This window comes from Giraffa tippelskirchi, chromosome 4, assembly GCF_054371585.1.
Source record: "Giraffa tippelskirchi isolate mGirTip1 chromosome 4, T2T-mGirTip1v1.2.pri, whole genome shotgun sequence".
In the NCBI taxonomy this organism is placed as follows: domain Eukaryota; kingdom Metazoa; phylum Chordata; class Mammalia; order Artiodactyla; family Giraffidae; genus Giraffa; species Giraffa tippelskirchi.
In genome coordinates this window covers 142,502,966-142,523,897 of record NC_137278.1, presented here as the reverse complement: position 1 = coordinate 142,523,897, position 20,932 = coordinate 142,502,966, and the positions used below count along the sequence as shown (strand labels likewise).

General features: G+C 37.1%; 1 protein-coding gene across 2 annotated transcripts in view; it reads right to left on the bottom strand.

Moving 5' to 3' along the window:
* CPNE8 (copine 8) overlaps positions 1–20,932 on the bottom strand; it is a 268,048-nt gene that overhangs the window by 159,019 nt on the left and 88,097 nt on the right. Inside the window, exons 6-7 of one of the 2 annotated variants that reach the window (XM_081483375.1) lie at positions 16,248–16,250; positions 11,045–11,121 (exon numbers count right to left, since the gene is read on the bottom strand). In XM_081483375.1, coding sequence (XP_081339501.1) covers positions 11,045–11,121; positions 16,248–16,250 — 80 coding nt within the window. The remainder of the gene's footprint in view (positions 1–11,044; positions 11,122–16,247; positions 16,251–20,932) is intronic. The other variant, XM_081483374.1, reaches the window with a different exon arrangement.

Sequence of the window (20,932 nt, the reverse complement as noted above, 5' to 3'; positions counted from 1 at the left end):
GAGTAAACTCCGGGACTTGGTGATGGACAGGGAGGCCTGGTGTGCTGCAGTCCATGGGGTCGCAAAGAGTTGGACAGGACTGAGCGACTGAACTGAACTGAACTGAAATATGAACTCAATCAAGTTAGAACCTGATATTATTTAAAATAAAACAATTCACCACTCCATCTCACTTGCTTTCATGATAAAGAACCTATTGAGTCTAAGCACAGGAGCCGAGGTAATCCCCAAATGTTTGTTCCAAACATTTATTTCATCAGTATGTTAGAATTTAGACCAAGATGCTTATGGGCAGGGCACCAGTTACCTTGCTTAACTGTAGAACTAATATTCCAAGCCTGCATTTTTCACCCTCAGAACCAGCAAATTAAGACCATATTCAAAAGGGAAGTAGGAAGAAAGGAGCAATGAATTTCACAGCAGAAGAAACTGATTTCTTTGAAAGATTTTACACCAATGTGGTATCTAAACACTGTCATTGTAGTTACCCTTTATAAACTCACCCAATATTAAAATTAAGTGAAACTAAGAATGTTTATTCAATAAAGGCAGGTACTATATAATTTAGAACCCATCTTTCAAAATAATGGAGAAAGAAATGGCAACCCACTCCAGTATTCTTGCCTGGAAAATCCCATGGATGGAGGAGCCTGGCTGGGTACAGTCCATGGAGTTACAAAGAGTCGGACATGACTGAGAGACTAACACACACTTTCAAAATAACACAGATCATGTCTCATCATTTCTTTCCTTCCATTAGGATTTTCCACCAGTTTTTTCAGTCCAACCCAGTAAGGTTAGGCAAATACAAAACAGAAGCAAAGCTTTGCAGATGATTACACTCTAGGTGAACAAAAGCATCTACAACAGAAGACTGAAATGACCCATCACTCCTAAAGCTTACTGATCAGTGATTAACCTGGAAATGAATGATTTTCTTTTTGTCAGAATATGGTACACCCATCCACTCAACCTGGAATGGATGATTCTTTCTTTACCAGAATATGGTACATCCATCCACTCAGTTACTTGTATAAGTAATCTGAAAATCACCCTTGAAATCTCCCTCTTCAACCAAGACTATCAACTTATCAACAATCAAGGCTATGATGATATAATGAGTAATCAATGGAGAACTCAAATAACACTTATAAAAAGAATAGCTCAGACCTGGTCAGAATACAGTCACAAATTACTTTTGTGGAAAAGTCTTAAGCCATTCTCATGTTTCACAATTTGAAAAATAGTTTTTCACCACAATAAAAAAGTTGCAAAAAATGTTCCTTGGAATGCATAATTCTCCAATATTTTTAACTTTTCATACATGATATTCTTTCCATCATTTTTTCAGAAACAGAGCCCATTCTTAAACACAACCTGCATGACCAAAAAAAAAATCAGCCTTCAAAGTATGTTTTTAATCTGTTCATTTCTCCTTATCTTCTTAGTCTGAAGTACTTGCCTCCTCCAAACCAGATTATTTCATCAATAATTAAATAGCTGATAATTCTCTTAATCACCCACAACCTTTTTCCACAAAGAAGTGAATGAACATCTTTGAATAAAAATCATGAATTTCCAACTTCATCTACGATAAAATTCAAATTATTAAAAACAGCCTATTTTTTAGTCTGTACCCTAATTTTCATAGCTTAAGTGCATGCTACAGCCTTTCAGTCATGTCTCACTCTTTGTGACCCCATGGACTGAAAGCCCATCAGGTTCCTCTGTTCATGGAATTCTCCAGGCAAGAATACTGGAATGGACTGCCATGCTCTTCTCTATTTCATAGCTTATATCAATATGTAAGTATGCTTATTTGTCATTATTCTTTAATGACTAAATGGCAAACTCCATGAGGGAGCAAGAAAGGAAGATTATTGAGTGAGTCAATTTAAGAGACTTTTCTTAAAAGATATTGACTATATTTAATAATGACAAAAACATTAATAATAACCACTATTAAGTGTTTATTAAATTCCAGTGTTCTCCATGACAAATGTATTATATTAAGTATTGCTACTGCTTACAACAATCCTTTTGAAAGTGTATTATTCATATGTTTCAGATGAGGAAACTGGAGCTCAGGAATTTTAAGTAATTTGTTCAAATTATATACCTAATAAATTATGAAACCCAGGTCTGATTGCCCCCAAAGTTCATGTATTATCAACTTCACTATGGTGGCTATTTACTTATCTGTAGACTAAATTCTTCATATTAAAAATGTGACATATATATATGTGTATGTGTGTGTGTGTATATATATATATATATATATATATAAAACACAGATGTATCAGTTTTGTAATATTACATAACAACTTAGTAGAAGAGTTGGGACTTAAAATATCATCTGATTCCCAGCCCCATATTCTTTCTAACAAAATAAACCAGACAGAGTAACTGTATCAATCTAATTTTTAGAGAACTTAATAAAGTCAAGAAGACTTTGAAAGTCAAAATTTCATCCCAAGTTGACTACGTTTTCACATGCAAAAGTTACACAAAAAGACATGCACTGCTTTATTGTAAATTTGTATGTGGCTCACCTTTAAGACTAACCATTCTTCTATCCTTCTTTGTACTCCTCTTCTTCCTCATGTTGATTTTTGATCTTTACATACATTCACAGCCTCAGCATAGCATTCAGGGCAAGGCTACATTTGAGACAGATCTCTAAGCCAATGCTTTAAGGTTCTGAGGTCTCCCTCAAGCCCTATTCTTTTATTTGAATCTTCTGCCTTACTTCCAAGCTCTCTTTCTGGTTTATTCTTCTTCCCAGATTTCTCCTGTTGAACTTAAGCATATAATGGGCTCTACCCTTGAACTCTATGTTAGAACTGAGATTCCCATATCAATCAGACAACTAAAAGCTACTCTTCCAATTATCACCTGCCTTCAAGTTCCTATCTCTGTACTCTTCACACCTCTTAGGACACTCATGAATCCCTCTTGGATCCCTCCTTTATTCTCTACTCATTGCCAGATCACAAGCTGCTACAGTCAACCTACAAAGAACATAACCTTTCCCTGTAGCCAAAAGAGCTCTTGATTCCATAACCCCTGGAATTTCCAGTCTTCCATAGAGTAAGAATCTTCTTTCTAACCACAACTCGTCCCTACCTTTTTACTTGATTCTTTTATTTGGAATCAGTCAAGTCTGGATGTGAGTAACAGGAACAAACAGATATATTATACTATGAATATAATAAATGCTTTCCTTCCAGAGGAGACAATGGCAATCATTATTAAACTGGTGCTGATTCTAGTATTTTGGAAGGTTTTGCAGTACCATGAATGAGATCTCTAAAGATAGAGATTCTCTGACAGATTTCTCTGAAGAAAACTGGCTATAATCTCACAGCATGAGAAAGAACACTGCTGAGTGGGTTTAATGGTACATAATAAAGGGATGACGTAAAGAGAGAAGTTGATGAGTCATAGGAAGACACAGTAAATGTTGCAGATAAATTAAGCAGCACAAGATTCACTGCAGGAGTTCATGGAAAAGATTAAAGTGTAGGATGGAATACAAGAACTGTAAAAAATGTGTTTGCTCAAACATGAATCCAACAGAAAACACTGCTGGAAATTATGAAAATTGTGATACTATGAATTCTTCAACATGAATTTAAAAAATTCCACACAAAATTTCCTATAAAATACTAAAAATTAATTTTATTCTCATAAAAATGAGAAAAATCCACTTTTAAAAGTGACAGCAGTAACTAAAGCACAGAAAATGAAAAGATAAGTTTATATTCAAATTCTGATTATTTAATAGGTTATCAAGCTATGTCCAAGAAACCATTTTTCCTTTGCAGTCAACATAAAAGTTTTCAAAGTCTTGATTAATAATAAATAATTTAAAGCTCTAGCATTGTTCAGTCACTCGGTCATGTCCTACTGTTAGCCACCCCATGGACTGCAGCATTCCAGGGTTCCCTGTCCCTCGCCATCTCTCAGAGCTTGCTCAAAACTCATGTCCACTGAGTCAATGACGCCATCCAACCATCTCATCCTCTGTCAACCTCTTCTCCTCCTGCTTTTAATCTTTCCCAGCATCAGGGTCTTTTCTAATGAGTCAGCTCTTCACATTGGAGGCCAAAGTACTAGAGTTTCAGCTTCAGCATTAGTCCTTCTAATGAATATTCAGGATTGACTGATTTGAGCTCTTTGCTATACAAGGGACTCTCAAGAGTCTTCTCCAAAACTGCAGGTCAAAAGCATCAATTTTTCAGCACTCAGTCTTCTTTATGGTCCAACTCTATATGGACCTTCATCAACAAACTGATGTCTCTGCTTTTTAATATGCTGCCTAGGTTAGTCTTAGCTTTTATTCCAAGGAGCATGCATCTTTTAATTTTGTGGCTGGAGTCACCATCTGCAGTGATTTTGGAACCCAAGAAAATAAAGTCTGTCACTGTTTTCATTGTTTCCCCGTCTATTTGACATGAAGTGATGGGACGAGATAACATGATCTTCATTTTTTGAATGTTGAGTTGTAAGACAGCTTTTTCACTCTCTTCTTTCACTTTCATCAAGAGGCTCTTTGGCTCCTCTTCACTTTCTGTGATAAAGGTGGTGTCATCTGCATATCTGAGGCTACTGGTGTTTCTCCCAGTAACCCTGATTTCAGCTTGTGCTTCATAAAGCCTGGCATTTCACATGATGTACTCTGCATATAAGTTAAATAATCAGGGTGACAATATACAGTCTAGACGTACTCCTTTTCCACTTTGGAACCAGTCCATTGTTCCATGTCCAGTTCTAACCGTTGCTTCTTAACCTGCATACAGGTTTCTCAGGAGGCAGATAAGGTAGTCTGATATGCCCATCTCTTTAAGAATTTTCCACAGTTTGTTGTCATCCACACAGTCAAAGAATTTGGAGTAGTCGATGAAGAAGAAGCATGTGTCTTTCTGGAATTAACTTGCTTTTTCTATGATCCAACGGACATTGGCAATTTGATTCTGGTTCTTCTGCCTTTTCTAAATCCAGCTTAAACATCTGGAAGTTCTTCGTTCATGTACTTTTGAAGCCTGGCTTGGCAAATTTTGAGCATTACTTTGCTAGTATGTGAAATGAGTGCAATTGTGTGGTAGTTTGAACACTATTTGGCATTGTCCTTCTTTGGGACTGGAATGAATACTGAGTTTTCCAGTCCTATGGCCACTGCTGAGTTTTCCAAATTTGCTGGCATACTGAGTGCAGCACTTTCACAGCATCATCTTTTCAAATTTGAAATAAGTCAGTTGGAATTCCATCACCTCTACTACCTTTGTTCGTGGTTATGCTTCCTAAGGCCCACTTGACTTCATACTCCAGGATGTCTGGCTCTAGGTGAGTGATCACACCATCATGATTATCTAGGTCATGAAGATCTTTTTGTATAGTTCTTCTGTGTATTCCTGTCACCTCTTCTTAACATCTTCTGCTTCTGTTAGGTCCATACCATTTCTGTCCTTTATTGTGCTCATCATTGCATGAAACATTTCCTTGGTATCTCTAATTTTCTTGAAGAGATCTCTATTCTTTCCCATTCTATTGTTTTCCTCTATTTCTTTGCCTTGAACTTCTTTTCAGCCATTTGTAAGGTCACCTGAGACAGGCATTTTGCCTTTTTGTATTTCTTTTTCTTGTGGATGGTTTTGAACACCACCTTCTGTACAATGCCCTGAACCTCCCTCCATAGTTCTTCAGGCACTCTATCAGATCTAATCCCTTGAATCTGTTTGTTACTTCCATTGTATAATCATAAGGGATTTGATTTAGGTCATACTGATTGGCCTAGTGATTTTCCCTACTGAATTCAATTTAAGTGTGAATTTTGCCATAAGGAGTTCATGATCTGAGCCACTGTCAGCGCCTGGTCTTGTTTTTGCTGACCAAAACAACAGGTTCTCCATCTTCAACTGCAAAGAGTATAGACAACTTGATTTCAGCATTGACCCTCTAGTGATGTCCATGTGTAGAGTTTTCTCTTGTGTCGTTGGAAGAGGGTGTTTGCTATACCCAGTGTGTTCCCTTGGCAATTTGGCAGTCCCTTGGCACTGGTCACACTAAAATTCCAGTCCCTTGGCACTGGTCATACTAAAATTCCAGATTTAATATTTAACATCATTTTTAAAAAGGCCATCTCTGAGGATATATTACAACACAATTGCAACTAAGAAGTGACACACATTCTTCTCAATATCTTAGCCAAAAATAATTTAAACTAGGCCATTTATAGAGAAGAAAACAAGGGAATATTTTTAATAACTTAGAACATAAATGAGATACTATTTGGAAAACAAAACTCTAATCTAAAACACTAAATCTCTGGATGATGTTATTTAAGATAAATAATCTATGGGACACAAGACTTCTAAAGTTCACAATGAGCCATTTGTGTTAATTGCAGGTAGATTATCTGCCTCAGGAGGTGTCTTGTGCTACTATTCTTAAGCCTATACCTAACCACACAGAAAAAATTGCCTAACTCTTGAACAAAACTGCCAAAGGTAATAGCTGCAGAAGAGTTTACAAATCTCTATCTCCAGCCGTGAGAAACAGACCATGAAAACATCTTTAATGATGATCCTACAATATTATCTTTGCCCTAGATAGCTAAGTCTGGCTAGAGCTGTTCATAGGGAGGTGAAAGATGGGAGAAAGCAAAATGGACTATGAGAAATATATGTAAGATCTGCATGTTAAATGTATATTATACTATTTGTCCAATATGAACTTCATCATTTCTACCAGGCTTTCATTTATTCCACTATTTTTATATATCATGTGTTAAAACATGAAATCTTTAGAAGTTGTCAGGGAAAACAGTTCCCTGACTTTGCATCAACTCCAGTACCCAACCTGGCTCTATCCTTTCTTCCAAAGCCATTCCCTCTTCCACTGAAATGCCATATCTTCCAATCTTCCCATCTCTCCCTACCATCTGTGCATTAGATTTGTTCAAAAGAGTCAAATACATGGAAAAAAGGTGGCACTGATCAGGAGATAGCAGGAATAAGTGTGGAATCTGAACACATAGATGGAGTACACCAGTTGCTATGAAGCCTTACTTAGACACTATGAGCAATACAGCTTCCATGCAAGCAATATTTCACTTTTGTCCTCCACCAAACCATGCTCCTTCAGACAAAAACTATGAATAGTTTAGATTGCTTTTCGTTTGAAGGTGAGGCAAGGAGGTGGCATGCCATTTGAATAGAAGCTGTATCTTTTCTCAAAGCACTTGAACTTCCAAGACCCCAAGACAGAATGCTTAGCCAGTGGACTTGGTTCTTTAATTCACATGTTCCCCTTTCTCTAGACAAATACCTTTCTCATAGCTAGAGTTTTTAAAGTTTCCCAGGTGGCACAGTGGAAAAGAATCCACCCGCCAATGCAGGAGCCACAAGAGACATGGGTTTGATTCCTGTCAGGAAGATCCCCTGAAGTAGGAAATGGCAGCTCACTCCAGTACTCTTGCCTGGAAAATTCCATGGACAGAGGAGCCTGGTGTGCTATACTCCACAGGGTTACAAAGAGTCATACATGACTGAGCACAGATACACACACACACAGAGTTTTTAATAAAAGCCAGTATTTTCTCTAGCAAGAGGGTGGGTGACTACAAAATATTTGTTTGTGTGTTTTATCTAATCCAATATCCACCTGGGTTGGAGTAACTGCTCAGGTGAGAGAACATGTTACTGATGCTTTGATGAATAAGTCCAAAATATCCTTCTACTAGCAAGCTAAATGTATTCGCTTGTACTGTTGTACTGTCCTACCTCTGATTAATCTCCTGAGAACCCTCTCATCTCTTTCCTCTGTTCTCTTTATCTCAAGTATCTAATTTAATTCCTTTATGTAATAGGCCACCATTCTATAATTCTTACAGTTTCTTCTTTGGTTCTTTTTGTAGTCAATTTATTTGCTATACTCAAACTCTACACTTCATTACCCATTTAGTACTAACACTTGCCTAGCTAAACTTACTTAGAAAATCAAAACATCTTCCACAATTTTAACAATAAGCCCACCTTTAAGCCCTTTCCTTAATGTGAATGTATCTGGTAAGGTTACCCAATAGAGCCAAAGGGAGACTTTGAATATAAGATTAGCACAACCCACTCCAGTACTCTTGCCTGGAAAATCCTATGGACAGAGGAGCCTGGTAGGCTGCAGTCCATGGGGTCGCTAAGGGTCGGACACGACTGAGCGACTTCACTTTCACTTTTCACTTTCATGCACTGGAGAAGGAAATGGCAACCCACTCCAGTGTTCTTGCCTGGAGAATCCCAGGGACGGGGGAGCCTGGTGGGCTGCCGTCTATGGGGTCGCACAGAATCGGACATGACTGAAGTGACTTAGCAGCACACATACTTAAAAAATGAATGAATTATATCTTTCTCAATAAGGTATAATATTAACACTTATGATAAACTTGCCTAAATTACAAAATATCCTATGTGTGTTAGTCACTCAGTCGTGTCCGACTCTTTGCAACCCCACAGACTGTAGCCTGCCAGGCTTCTCTGTCCATGGAATTCTCCAGGCAAGAATACTGGAGTGGATTGCCATTCCTTTCTCCAGAGGAACTTCCCAACACAGGGATTGAACCCTGGTCTCCTGATTCGCAGGCAGATTCTTTACCATTTGAGCTACAGGGAGGTCTATCCTACAGATGAAGCAAAACATGTAGTTATAATGATCCATGTTGTCTGAAAAGGTTTCCAAGGTTTTGCTTCATTTGTGCTACCCCAGCTTCAGTAGAAGCTTAGAAAAATCTAAAGAGCATTTTATCCTTACTGATTATGTAAAATCATTATGACTCAATTGTGGGCAAGTACTCCCTACATTTGGCATATTCTGTCAGTCACTACCCTAGGAATCTTCACTCCATAGAATGAATTTGCTTCTGTTGGTCTTGTGTAGTAGAACTTACTGAATTAGTTGAATAAGGACCACATCTTACACTACATTCTATTTACCACATACTGGTCAATATAATAACAACTTTTTGCATGTTTCAAGACTAATATTTTTTAGTATTTATTTATCTGTCACGACTAATATTTTGCATGTTTCCATATAGTCAAAGCTATGATTTTTCCAGTAGTCATGTATGGATGTGAGAGTTGGATTATAAAGAAAGCTGAGCACTGAAGAATTGATGCTTTCGAACTTTTGGTGTTGGAGAAGACTCTTGAGAGTCCCTTGGACTGCAAGGAGATCCAACCAGTCAGTCCTAATGGAAATCAGGCCTGAATATTCATTGGAAGGGTTGATGCTGAAGCTGAAACTCCAATACTTTGGCCACCTGATGAGAAGAACTGACTCACTGGAAAAGACCCTGATGCTAGGAAAGATTGAAGGCAGGAGGAAAAAGGGATGACAGAGGATAAGATGGTTGGATGGCATCACTGACTCGGTGAACATGAGTTTGATCAAGCTCTAGGAGTTGGTGATAGACAGGGAAGCCTGGTGTGCTGCAGTCCATGGGGTCGCAAAGAGTTGGACACAACTGAGTGACTGAACTGTACTGAAGACTAATATAAAGCTGATTTTCCACTGAGAAAAATTCTATGGTATTTAAGAGTTTTCTAAAATGAGTTATGATTTCCTTTTATGGAAAAAATAAAATGAAATAAAACTGTTTAATAAAATTAGCAATTTAAAAATATTAGTGAAATTTCCTTAAAAATCTCTGTTCTATTACTCTGAAATAAAAACTCTACATTTTTACTTCTTTTGTTTTCTCTCAAAGAATATTAAATGCATAGTTAAGGTGGCATGAATAGATAATGCTGATTATTTTTTTTAACAAAAGAAAGGGTGTTTTAGTAATTTTCTGAGAATGCTTATGGGCCTACCTCACTAGCCTAAACAATGCAATAAGAATTATATATGCTTAATAAAAATATTTATATTTTCTTTATAGATTATTTATCATTGGTTTATTAAAGTGAGCTTAAATATATTTGAACCAAATCCTATAATCCTTCCAAGTCCCACAATGATATAAAAACAAATTACATGTGAAAAGAATGTTTAAAAGGCAGTTGGTATGCAAAAGCTTTCCTACTGATATTCCACAATAATTTTCAAAGAAAATCAAGTTAAATAAAAGAAATTAGAATTTATAGACTTCTTATTAACGCAAGAAAAACACACTAAATATGAAGTTTCATTATATATAGGAAATGTGAGAATGATGCTTTAATCGTTTCAATCATTTTGATGTCAAAGGTGAATAGATTTCAGGGGTTTTGACATAATTATTTTATGAGTTTGAGATTCTTAAAAGATTGGTGAAGACAGAGACTTCAAAACTCGCCAAACTTTTAGACATTGTGGCTCAGTCTGCAGTTGCCTTAGATCTTCCTAGATTTTTGATGTTTAAAAAGTTAACTGAATCCAAAACATCAAAATTTGGGGACGGGAGAAGAAGGATGAAGAGGAGAGGAAAAGATTAGGGGGAATGTCTATAGTTTGTTTATTGTCTTATATGGAACTAGAGAAAATAGATCAGCCTATGCAATTAATCTGGAAATTAAAGATTATTTCCATAATTGAAGGTGAATACAAAAAATATAATTCTTAGTGACTACCTTTTCTTAACATTTATACATTGCCTTCTTTTCAGGCAAATTTTTCGGTAAAAATTATTATTAAAATCTCAATCACTAAACATGCATTTATTAAATATAAAAAGTAGTACTACATATACTCACTGGCCCAAAGAAGTAAAATCTCTTCTTCAAAAAGTACTGTATCTAAGAAATAATACTAAAACCAAAAGGAAGACAACATATTTTCTTGCTTAAATTTTCTCATTTCATTTTGTGAACATTTTGTAGGATGGCATATGACGGCTGAAATACAAATTATCCTTTACAAAAATGTCAAAATGATTTGTTGGAAGTAAAAAACTCAAGATTTTAAAACACAGTTTCAGTCTATAACCACATATTCATCAATTCAAAACTTTCAAAATAGAAAATGAAAAGTTAACATTTCATTGTATAAAATTAAAAAAAATACTTACACTATGGACTTTTCCAGGCGACTTCCCTGTGAACCAACAATCTCCCCCAATGTACAAAACACTTGTCCCAGAAAGTCCTAAAATAGATAAAAAGATTAAGGCTCTTAAGTTCCCAAACTGTCTTTATATAGTTTGTACATCATATCTACATTGTTTTCATTGTTAAGATATTGAATTCTCTAACTTCCAATAATAAATAAAATAAGCTCAAAATGCATGAATTTTAGCATATGATTGTCCCCTAATTTACACAGCCTTCTGTTCTTTTAATCACTAAGTTGGTTTGTTATTGTGAGTGTTCAGACATTGTATTTGCTTTCTTCCTGTTTTTTAAACTAAAATGAAAATGGAAAAAAAGTTCCAGGATTTGAATTCACAATTGACTTGACTTGAGATGTCCCTGAAATTACTAAACTTTTGGCTGAGAAGGCAAATCATAAAGGCACAGGGCAGTGGTGGCTAAACTAACAGTGCTACTTACAGAAAAGCAGTGTGATAGCATGGCTACAACTAGGATCCCAAGTCACACTGCCAGATGTCTACTCCAGCACAACCACTGACCATTTATGATCTGGCGGTTATTATGCTGTCCAGTTTCCTCAAGCACGGAGTTGTCCCCTTATAGAGTTATTGTGAGGGTTCAATGAGTTATTGAATGAGATAATATTAAGTGCCCCCAAATGGGTTAAGTATAATATTAAGTAATGTATTATAAAACATTATAAAGTTATTAATGTACCACTAAATGATTCTTATGTTCAAGACTCAGAATAACCCTGCAAAATGAGAGGTTTGTTACTAATACTATTAATAAATTTCACATATAAAGAAACTAATCATCTAAGAGGTTTTTCTTCATGTTTTAAGCAGCCAATGAATAGCAGAGATAAAACTAGCCCAGATATTCTGATTCAAGGTTGAAATACTGCCTAAAGATTTAAATATCATAAATACAATGCAACTCTTCATGTTAGTAAAATAAGAGTTCCAACACTATCCAGATATGTAGGTCAAGAAAACATAGAGGTGGTTCAGGGAGAGGCACTCTCTCTAGCACATAGCCTGTGTATGATCCCAAGCTGCCTTAAAGGAGAAAGTGGTAGATCTCTCTAAACTGTACTGTAAACTGGCCCAGAAAAATCCCTAAGAAAGAATGATAGCAAACAAAATGCTGTTTTTAAGTTTTACTAAATAAAAATATTAAATACCTAACAATCCACAAAAGTAAAAACTGTGTTATTCACAGGAAGCTGCCCTAAATCTCATGAGAGAAAAAAAGGCCACTGTAGACTAGGACAGTCAAGGGAATATTTTCCCAAAGTACGTAAGCCTTGAGAGCCATGTAGGAATCAGACAACAAATAGGAGAGAGTTGGAGCATTCCAGTCCTAGAGAACAAATCAAAATAGGCAAGAGTGCAATGAAAAAAGAGCAGACCTTAAATAAAGGGCAGAAACAGAGATGAAGAACCAACACTGTGGAGAGTCCTCTTGGCCAAGCCAAAAAAAAAAAAAAAAAAAGCCTTAGAATCAGAAGCAACTGGCAGCCTTTTTCAGCAACCTTTCAGCAAAGCTGGGACACCATTAGAACAATGGATTCAGAAGATTACTCAGCTACCAATTTGCAGAATGGACTGAGTGAAGAAAAATCTGAAAGTCAGATCAATCGAAAGGCTACAGTAGTTAAGAAGCAAAGTGTTAAGTCTCAAGCTAAAGTTGTAGGAAACACTTGGGGAGTGTGCAGAAAAATGTCAGGATTTGGTGTAAACTGTACTTGACATGGACTTCCCAAGTGGCAATACGGGTAAAGAACCTGCCTGCCAATGCACTGAGACATAAGAAATGCAGATTTGATCCCTGGATTGAGAAGATTCCCTGGAGAAGGGAGTGAGAACCCACTTCAGCATTCTTGCCATGGACAGAGGAGCCTGGAGGGATACAGCCCAGCAGGTTGCTAAGAGTCAGACAGGACTGAAGTGACTTAGCACACTGATACTTGCACAAACTGGGGGTGGGGCAATGAAGAGAGGGAGAGAAAGAAAATAAATCTGGATTTGGATCTTGATTGCTGACAGAATGGCAATACGTTCATTAAACTGCAATGCATTTTAAATTTTGCTTTCAAGTAAGTAAAATGTACTTCAGGTAAAGCCTTGACATATTTAAATTAAATATACTTAAAAATAACATGTCTTTGCCAACTTCATAACAGACTTTACAAATGCGTCTATGGATCTTTAAAAACAAACATAACTTTTTCTAAGTTACACTGGACATGAGAGTTTGATACTAAAGATTTGAAATATGTCATTGGTCTTCTAAGTCAGCAGAAAAAAAATACATGGGGATTCGAGAACTGTTTTCTAAGGATACTAATATTGATCGGCAGCTGCTCATTCTGCATATTAAATGGAATTGGTCAATAAAAGAACAAGTCTCACTAAAAGCTGTTCATTGTATAATAACTCAAGAAAACAGAACAGATATATTGAACATTCCATGTTAGAGTCCACATATATTAGCGCAGAACACACACATATCATCGTAACTGAACTAAAAGGAAATAAAAATAATAAAGTCAATAAAATGAGCACCAAAAAGATGTAGTATACATTGAAACACTTTATTGCTACTGCAATCTCTGCCCCTAAATATTTGTGGTACTTATGTAATTGTTTTACATCTGCCCATGTTTGTGCAGTCATGATTAAACAACCCATGTGACATTCACAACACAAAAATCAGCACATAATATTTAATATTTGTCAACTACTCCTTGTGTTAGAAAAGCTGTACTGAATCCATTTTTCAGTCAGCTCAATGGTCTACATTCCCTATGCATTTTACACAATACTAGTAATTCATGCAGGCAGTTCAGCTTACTGTCACAGTGGTGTCTGACTCTTTGTGACCCCATCACCAACACCCAGAGCTTGCTCAAACTCATGTCCATTGAGACACTGATGCCATTAAACCATCTTATCCTCTGTCGACCCCTTTTCCCCCTGCCTTCAATCTTTCCCAGCTGCTGCTGCTGCTAAGTCGCTTCAGTCGTGTCCGACTCTGTGCGATCCCATAGACGGCAGCCCACCAGGCTCCGCCGTCCCTAGGATTCTCCAGGCAAGAATACTGGAGTGGGTTGCCATTTCCTTCTCCAGTGCATGAAAGGGAAAAGTGAAAGTGAAGTCGCTCAGTCGTGTCCGACTCTTAGCGACCCCACGGACTGTAGCCTACCAGGCTCCTCCGTCCATGGGATCTTCCAGGCAAGAGTACTGGAGTGGGGTGCCATTTCCCAGCATCAGGGTCTTTTCCGGTGAGTTAGTTCTTCGCATCAGGTGGCCAAAGCATTGCAGTTTCAGCTTCAGCATCAGTCCTTTCAGTGACTATTCAGGAATGATTTCCTTTAGGATGGACTGGCTGGATCTCCTTGCAGTCCAAGAGACCCTCAATAAGAGTCTTTGCCAAAACTACAGTTCAAAACCATCAATTCTTAAACACGCAGCTTTCTTTACAGTCAAAATCTCATATTCATACATGACTACTGGAAAAATCATAGCCTTGACTAGATGGACTTTGTTGGCAAAGTAATGTCTCTGCTTTTTAATATGCTGTCTAGGTTGGTCATAGCTTTTCTTACAAGGAGCAAATGTCTTTTAATTTCATGGCTGCAGTCACCATCTGAGGTGATTTTGGAGCCCCCCCAAAAGAGTCTCTCACTGTTTCCATTGTTTTCCCAGCCATTTGTCATGAAGTGATGGGACCAGATGCCATGATCTTCATTTTTTGAATGTTTAGTTTTAAGCCAAATTTTTCACTTTCCTCTTTCACTTTCATAAAGAGGCTCTCTAGTTCTTCTTTACTTTCTGCCATAAGGGTAGTGTCATCTGCATATCTGAGGTTATTGATATTTCTCCTAGCCATCTTGATTCCAGCCAGTAATTCATCCAGCCCCACATTTCACATGATGTACTCTGCATGTAAATTAAATAAACAGGGTGACAATGTACAGCCTTGACGTACTCATTTCCCAATTTGGAACCAGTCCGTTGTTCCATATCTGGTTCTAACTGTTGCTTCTTGATCTGCATACAGATTTCTCAGGAGGGAGGTAAGTTGGCCTGGTACTCCCATCTCTTGAAGAATTTTCCACAGTTTGCTGTGATCCACATAATCAAAGGCTTTGGTGCAGTCAATAAAGCAGAAGCAGATATTTTTCTGGAACTTTCTTTCTTTTTCGATGATCTAATAGAAGTTGGCAATTTGACCTCTGGTTCTTCTGCCTTTTCTCTATCCAGCTTGAACATCTGGAATTTCACGGTTCACGTATTGCTGAAGTTCTGGCTTCGAGAATTTTGAGCACTACGTTGCCAGAGTGTGAGATGAGTGCAAAATGTGGTAGTTTGAACATTCTTTGGCATTGCTTTTCTTTGGGATTGGAATGAAAACTGACCTTTCCAGTCCTGTGGCAACTGCTGAGTTTTCCAAATTTGCTGGCATACTGAGTGCAGCACTTTCACAGCATCATCGTTTAGGATTTGAAATAGCTCAACTGGAATTCCATCACCTCCACTAGTTTTGCTCCTAGTGATGCTTTCTAAGGCCCACTTGACTTTGCATTCCAGGATGTCTGGCTCTAGGTGAGTGGTCACACCATCGTGGTATCTGGGTCATGAAGATCTTTTCTGTATAGTTCTTCTGTGTATTCTTGCCACCTCTTCTTAATATTTTCTGCTTCTGTTAGGTCCATACCATTTCTGTCCTTTATTGAACCCATCTTTGCATGAAATGTTCCCTTGGTATCTCTAATTTTCCTGAAGAGATCTCTATCCTTTCCCATTCTATTGTTTTCCTCTATTTCTTTGCATTGTTCACTGAGGAAGGCTTTCTTATCTCTCTTTGGTATTCTTTGGAACTCTGCATTCAGATGAGTATATCTTTCCTTTTCTCCCTTGCCTTTTGCTTCTCTTCTTTTCTCAGCTATTTGCAAGCCCTCCTCAGACAACCATTTTGCCTTTTTGCATTTCTTTTTCTTGGGAATCGTCTGGATCACTGCCTCCTGTACAATGTCACAAACCTCCGTCCATAGAAGTTCTCCAGGCACTGTCTATCAGATCTAATCTCTTGAATCTGTTTGTCAATATCACTGTATATTCATAAGGGATTGGATTTAGGTCATACCTGAAATGGTCTAATGGTTTTCCCTACTTTCTTCAATTTAAATCTGAATTTGGCAATAAGTAGTTCATGATCTGAGCCACAGTCAGATCCTGGTCTTGTTTTTGCTGTATGTATAGAGCTTCTCCATCTTTTGCTGCCAAGAATGTAATCAACCTGATTTAGGTATTGACAATCTGGTGATGTCCATGTGTAGAGTCATCTCTTGTGTTATTGGAAGAGGGTTATTTGCTATGACCAGTGCATTCTCTTGGTAAAACTATGTTAGCCTTTGCCTTGCTTCATTTTGTACTCCCAGGACAAATTTGCCTGTTACTCCAGGTATCTCTTGACTTCCTTCTTTTGCATTCCAGTCCCTTATGATGAAAAGGATAACTTTTTTAGGTGTAAGTTCTAGAAGGTCTTGTAAATCTTCATAGAACCATTCAACTGCAGCTTCTTCAGCATTAGTGGTTGGGGCATATACTTGGATTACTGTTGTATTGAAAGCTTTACCTTGGAAACAAACAGAGATCATTTTGTCATTCTTGAGATTGCACCCAAATACTGCATTTCAGACTCTTTTGTTGACTCTGAGGGCTACTCCATTTCTTCTAAGGGATTCTTGCCCACAGTAGTAGATATAATGGGTAGTAGATATAATGATCTCTAAGTAAGTAATAGTACATTAGTGTCCCTTAATGGATATTTTTAGATATTTCTTCTGTAGTTAGAGAGAAAAATAAAGACTAGCTAAAATAGAAACTGCTTTATTGTTTCTTATTATAGTGTTGCTTTCCAGTTAATGAGCCACTATAATTAGATCATAATAGAATTTCCAGTAATAAATCTAAGTACTTTTCTAGAACTCTAACAAACACAAGGACCAAATCCACTTTAGAATGGCTAGCAATTGAAAATGCTTCAAATAATTTCGTCATATTAACTACAGGGCTTTTGAAAAACTGGCCAGGAGGTCAACAAATACCTGTTAAATGTATTCACTATTATTTTACAGTCTAAATAATATACAAATAGAACTTAGTTTTGAAGTCTGTTTAAATGTCTATAAACCATATTGAACAAATCTAGACCACCTGTGTTTGTATTTTGACTGAAAGATTTACTAAAGCCTTTACACTTCAGAATTCTAATCTATAAAATAAACTTTATAAATAATACTTACAAATTAAATTGTTGGGAGATCTAAGCAAGATAACATATTCAAAACACTTAGAATAAATACCTGGAACATAGTAAGTGTTCAATAAAAATATACCTCCTCTCTCTTCCCCTACTTTCCTGGAATTAAAGAATAATACTATATACTCAAAACTTTCCACTAGCCACTAGATTACAGTACTGGAGGTATTATAAATATCTGAATAAAATAATATATTTTCTTTTCCAAACTGCTTTATATTCTTGGTCAGTACAAATGCTCATTTTGAGTGTCATTATAAATCCAAAAGTGTCTCACCTTACATATTAAAGAAATGAGGACAGCCTCAGAGACCTCTGAGACAACACTAAGAGCTCCAACATTCAAATCATAGGAGTCCCAGAAGAAGAAGACGAAAGGAAAGGGCATGAGAAAATATGCAAGGAGATTATAGTAGAAAACTTCCCTAAAATGGGAGGGAAATAGCCACCCAAGTCCAGGAAGCCCAGAGAGTCCCATCCATGATAAACCCAAGGGGAAGTATGCCAAAAAATCAAACTAACAAAAATTAAACAGAAAGAACAAATATTAAAAGTAGCAAGGAAAACAACAAATGACATACAAGGGGATTTCCATAATGCTAACAGCTGATCTTTCAACAAAAACTCTGCAGGCAAGAAGAGAATGGCAGGATATATTTAAAGTGATGAAAGAAAACAACATACAACCAACTACCCAGCAACGATCTCTATCAGATTCAGAAGAGAAATCCAAAGTTTTACAGACAATCAAAATCTAAGAGAATCCAACACCACCATATCAGCTCTTTAACAAATGCTAAAGGATGTCTCCAGACAAGAAAGACAGAAAAGGCCTATAAAAACAAATTCAAAACAATAAATCAAATGTTCACAGGATCATACTTATCAATGATTACCTTAAATGTAAATGGCCTAGATTCTCCAACTCAAAGACATAGATTGGCTGAATGGATACAAAAGCAAGATCCCTATATATGCTGTCTTCAAGAGAAACACTTCAAACCTAAGGACACATATAGTCTGAAAGTGAGTAGCTGGAAAGATACTCCATGCAAAGAGAGATCAAAAGAAAGCAGGAGTAGCAATATTCATATTAGATAAAATAGACTTTAATACAAAGATTGTTACAAGAGACAAAGGACACTACATAATGATCAAGGGACCATTCCAAGAAGACATAAAAATTATAAGTATACATACACCCAACATAGGAGCACCTCAAAACGTAAGACATATGCTAACAACTATTAAAGAGGAAATTGACAGTAACACAATAATAGTGGGAGACTTTAATATCACAGTCACATCAATGGACAAATCATCCAGACAGAAAATTAGTAATGAAACACAAGCTATAAATGATACATAGGACAAGTTGGACCTAATTGATATCTATTGGCATTTCATTCCCAAAAAATAAATTTCACTTTTTTCTCAGATGCACATGGAATATTCTCTAGGATAGATCATATCCTGGGCCACAAATCAAGCCTGGTAAATTTCTAAAAATTGAAATCATTTCAAGTATCTTTTCTGATCACAGCTTTGTAAGATTAGATATCAATTATAGAAAAAAAGAACTATGAAAAACACAAGCACATGGAGGTTAAACAATACACTTACAAAGAACCAACAGATCACTGAAGAATCAAGAAGAAATCAAAATATGGCTAAAAACAAATGACAAGAAAGACAACTTAAAATCTGTGGGATGCAGGGAAAGTAGTGCTAAGAGGGAAGTTTATAGCAATACAATTCCAAATCAAGAAACAAGAGGCATCATAAATGTAACACTGCACCTAAAGCAACTAAAAAAAGAAGAAGAACAACAACAACAAAAATCCAAAATTAGTAGAAGGAAAGAAATCACAACGATCATAGCAAAAGAAGTGCAAAAGAAATGAAAGAGACTAGAGCAAAGATCAATAAAACTAAAAGTTGATTCTTCAAGAAGATAAACAAAATTGCAAAGCCACTAGCCAGACTCATCAAGAAAAAAAGGGAAAAGACACAAATCAATAAAATAACAAATGAAAAAGAAGTTACAACAGACAATACAGAAATACAAAGGGTCATGAGACTACCATGAGCAACTATATGCCAATAAAATTGGATGACCTGGAAGAAATTGACAAATTATTAGAAATGTATAATCTTCCAAAATTAAACCAGGAAGAAATAGAAAATATGAACAGACCAATCACAAGCACAGAAATCAAAACTATAATAAAAAAATCTTCCAACAAACAAATGGCAGGGGTAGATGGCTACATGGGCTTCCCATGTAGCACTAGTGGTAAAGAATCTGCCTGCCAATGTAAGAGATATAAGAGACACGGGTTCCATCCCTGGGTCAGGAAGATCCCTTGGAGGACAGCATGGTGACCCACTCAAGTATTCTAGCTTAGAGAATCCCATGGACAGAGGGGCCTGGCAGGCTGCAGTCCATGTGGTTGCAAAGAGCTGGACATGACTGAAGCAACTTGGGACGCATGCAGATGACCACCTAGGCAAATTCTACCAAAAGCTTAGAGAAGAGTTAACACCTATCCTAGTCAAACTCTTCCAGGAAATCACAGAGGAAGGAAAATTCTTGAACTCATTCTATACCCTGGTATCACAATAATACCAAAACCAGACAAAGATGCCACAAAATAAGAAAATTACAGGCTAGTATAACTGATGAACATATATGCAAAAATCCTCAACAAAATTCTAGCAAACAGAATCCAACAACACCTTAAAAAGATCATACATCATGATCGCAGTGCAGCAGTGGTGGAGCAGGAGAAGCTGAGAAGAGCTACCCCACGTCCAACGTCAGGGGCAGCAGCCGAGAGGAGATACTCCATGTCCAGGGTAAGAGACCCAAGTAAGATGGTAGGCTCTGAGAGAGGGCATCAGAGGGCAGACAGACTGAAACCACAATCACAGACAACTAGCTAATCTGATCACATGGACCACAGCCTTGTCTAACTCAGTGAAACTAAGCCATGCTGTGTGGGGCCACCCAAGATAGATGGGTCATGGTGAAGAGGTCTGACAGAATGTGGTCCAATGGAGAAGGGAAAGGCAAACCACTTCAGTATTCTTGCCTTGAGAACCCCATGAACAGTATGAAAAAGCAGAACAATAGGACACTGAAAGATGAACTTCCCAGGTCGGTAGGTCCCCAAAATGCTACTGGAGACCAGTAGAGAAATAACTCCAGAAAAAATGAAGGGATGGAGCCAAAGCAAAAACAACACCAGTTGTGGATGTGACTGGTGATAGAAGCAAGGTCTGATGCTGTAAAGAGCAATATTACATAAGAAATTGGAATGTTAGGTCCATGAATCAAGGCAAATTGGAAGTGGTCAAACAGGAGATGTCAAGAGTGAACGTTGACATTCTAGGAATCAGCAAACTAAGATGGACTTGAATGGGTGAATTTAACTCAGATGACCATTATATCTACTACCGTAGGCAGGAACCCCTTAGAAAAAAAGGAGGAGCTATTAGAGTCAACAAAAGAATCCGAAATGCAGTACTTG